At 38.8% G+C, this 2961-nt stretch overlaps 1 protein-coding gene across 1 annotated transcript in view; it reads left to right on the top strand.

The window, feature by feature from the left end:
- Positions 1–2961, top strand: part of CORIN (corin, serine peptidase) — a 220577-nt gene that overhangs the window by 38440 nt on the left and 179176 nt on the right. The window contains exon 2 of the mRNA XM_023532241.1: positions 2819–2961. Coding sequence (XP_023388009.1) covers positions 2819–2961 — 143 coding nt within the window. The remainder of the gene's footprint in view (positions 1–2818) is intronic.

The following is a 2961-nucleotide window of genomic DNA, read 5'->3' as shown; positions in this document are numbered from 1 at the left end:
CCATATATGCAGAGATATACACTGATACTCTATGTCAGGGGTTAGTAAACTTTTTCTGTAAAGGGCTGGATAGTAAATATTTTAGTCCCTGTGAGCCATATGGCTCTGTTGCAGCTACTTAGTGCTGTTGTTGTAGCAAGAATGCAGCTATAATAATATAAAAATGAATGAACATGGGTCTCTGCCAATAAAACTTTATGTACTAAAACAGGCAGTAGGTTGGGTTTGGCCCAGGGGCTGTAGTTTGCTGACCCTGCTCTATATTTAATGTGTAAAATTTATCATGTGGGAAGGTCCAATGATTAAAAATTAGTTCTTATATAACCCATCAAAAAGGTTGAAGAGCAAGTGTGTTCAGTTCTCATCCACTTATTCCCACTCTGAATGAGGGGATTTGTGAGAGGGGGTAAGTCTGTTGTTCCTAAGAAGGCACTTGGTTCCTTTTGGGCTGAACTTTTGCTTTGTTTTAGCCTGGTCGTTAGTAGCTATTTCCATGGCTAAGATATCTCTGGGTGAAGCTACCTAGAGAGGCACCCAATATCCCTAGTCAGATATTTCTGGTTCATTGGCTCTTGAGTAAGTCCTGACCTTGAGAGTGAATCTTCCATCTGAGGAGCTGATGAGCAGAGATCTCTTTATTCTCAAGCAGTTTCTGCCATTGCTGCTGTGGAAGTTTCCCTAAGAATGTACCATGTGTTGATAGTCAAATGCTGCAGGAAGGTAGAACAGGATAAAGACTAATATATCTAAAATATCAACTATGGGCAACTTGACCCTTGAAATCTTAATAAAAGAAAGTCAAAAGCCCACACATCTTTGTGAAAGTCAAAGCCTTCCCCAAATCTCCGCTAATCTATTGGGCACATGGTTCTTATGATCAGCTCTGGTTCCGGGCTCTGAATCTCCTGAATTAGTTCAGTTTGGGGATAATTTTTCATATTGCCTTTTCTCATCATCCAGTGATACACACAGCCTCTTTCTCACTCTGGCTGTAGCGTAGAGAACAAATTAGGGAGTGCAAGAAAGATTATAGGTAAACCATACAGGAGGAGGCATTTGCAGTTTTCCAGGTGAGATATGATGGTAGTGTTTACTAAGAGGCTGGAGATGTTTGCTTTGCACAGTGATATATTTCAAGTGCCCAAACAGTGCCCGACTCATGATAAATGCTCAATTACTTTTCCCTGAGTTAGAGAACCCTGGAAGAATACCAGATATGGGGGTGAAGGTGATTTCTTTGGTTTCAGACCTGTTGGTTTTTAGGTATTTTTGCAATATCCACTGAGGAGATGTCAAATGGCCAGTTGGATACAAAGGTCTAGAGCTCAGAGAAAAGGTTACTATTTAAAGATTTAATTCATACATTTAGGGCTGGCAATTGATGCCATTTGTGTGGGTGACATTGGCTGGAGAGAGTGAATGTGAGAAGAAATGACCAGAGAAGTAGGAGAACGAGAAATCAGAGGAAGAAAGTGCTTAAAAAAGATGGGAGTGTCTAACCAAGAATTTGATCTCTCAAACAATACTGAGATGTCATTACAATGATGACTGAAAATGCCATTTGGATGTAGCAACATGGAGGTCGTTGGTAACCCTAGCAAAAGCTGTTTTGGTGCAGTGACAGAAACAGGTGCCAAATGGTAGTGGCCTCAAGAGTAAATTATAAGTGAGGAAATTTGGACAATAAATATTAAAAACTCAGAGCATTTTGAATGTGAAAAATGAAGAGAGCTAGGACAGTGGCTGAAGTGGGATATAGGATGGATAAAAAGATAACTGAGAGAGAACTAAGCATGGTAAAAAGCTGATGGCAGTGATACAGGAGTAAGGGAGATGCTGCTAAGCACCAGGCAATGAAAATGTACGATGCAACTTGAAAGGGAATTTGGAACTCAGGAGAGATTCAGAAGATAATTAAACAGAGGTTGTCATTCAACCTCTGTCATTCAAGAAACTGTCAGAGGAGAACATGCAAGGAAAGTCAGAAGTCCAAGACAGAACCATGAGAAATATCTTCGTTAAGGGGATCAGAAGAGTTGCTCATAGTGAGTGACTCAAATCACTTTTAATTCCATCTTAGACTCCTGTTGAAAAAGTCACTGCCCCAAACTAGCTATTTGCAATAAATAAATTTCCAGATATCATTTCTGGCAAGAAATTGAACTAAGTAAAATTTAAAGTATTTGAAAACGAGAGCTGTATCAGAACCATCACTGTTGCACCTCATCATCCTCCTATAAATGCATAGGCTGCGAGTGCTGTGTGGACAGCAGAGAATGTCCTGAGAGATTGTCATTGTTCAATTGGCCAATAACACAGGCTCTTTTTCATTGTTCAACTTGTCTAAATACATGGTCAGTAATATTCAACCTTGCTGAATTATTAATGGCTGAGAAGTTATTTTATCCAGATTCATGCAGATTTGGGTTAGGACTAATGAGACAAACAACAATGGAGTCTGGATAACATCTTGTCTACACCTACTCACCAATATCTTATCACCGTACTAGACAATCTTTTCTTATAGCTCTGGGCCAAGGTGAGTTCTTGCCATGGTAATTTATAGCTTTTCGGAATAATAGCAAACTGACAAATAGGTTTTAAAAAATCAAGATGGAATATCATGAAAAGTTTATGTATTCCTGAAAGACATTTCAGAAATAGATGATTTGCTCTGTCTTGAATGTGGTTGTACCATTTTGTGTTTATTTATTAACACGATTTGGCTTTAAATAGATAGCTATACTCTACAATTTCACACTATGTATTGAGCTACTTTGTAATACTAAAACCATGTTTTATATTCTTCTTTTTTTAGGTCTTAGTATCTGATGAAGATAACCTAAATGATGGCTGCTCTCAGAAGCTGACGACTACTAATATTCTTCGTTTCCTATTGCTGGTCCTGATTCCATGTATCTGTGCTCTCATTGTCCTGCTGGTGATCTTGCTTTCCTTTGT

This window comes from Pteropus vampyrus, unplaced genomic scaffold (assembly GCF_000151845.1).
Source record: "Pteropus vampyrus isolate Shadow unplaced genomic scaffold, Pvam_2.0 Scaffold79, whole genome shotgun sequence".
Taxonomy (NCBI): Eukaryota; Metazoa; Chordata; class Mammalia; order Chiroptera; family Pteropodidae; genus Pteropus; species Pteropus vampyrus.
The sequence above is the reverse complement of the archived record's forward strand: the minus strand, read 5'-3'. Positions and strand labels throughout refer to the sequence as shown.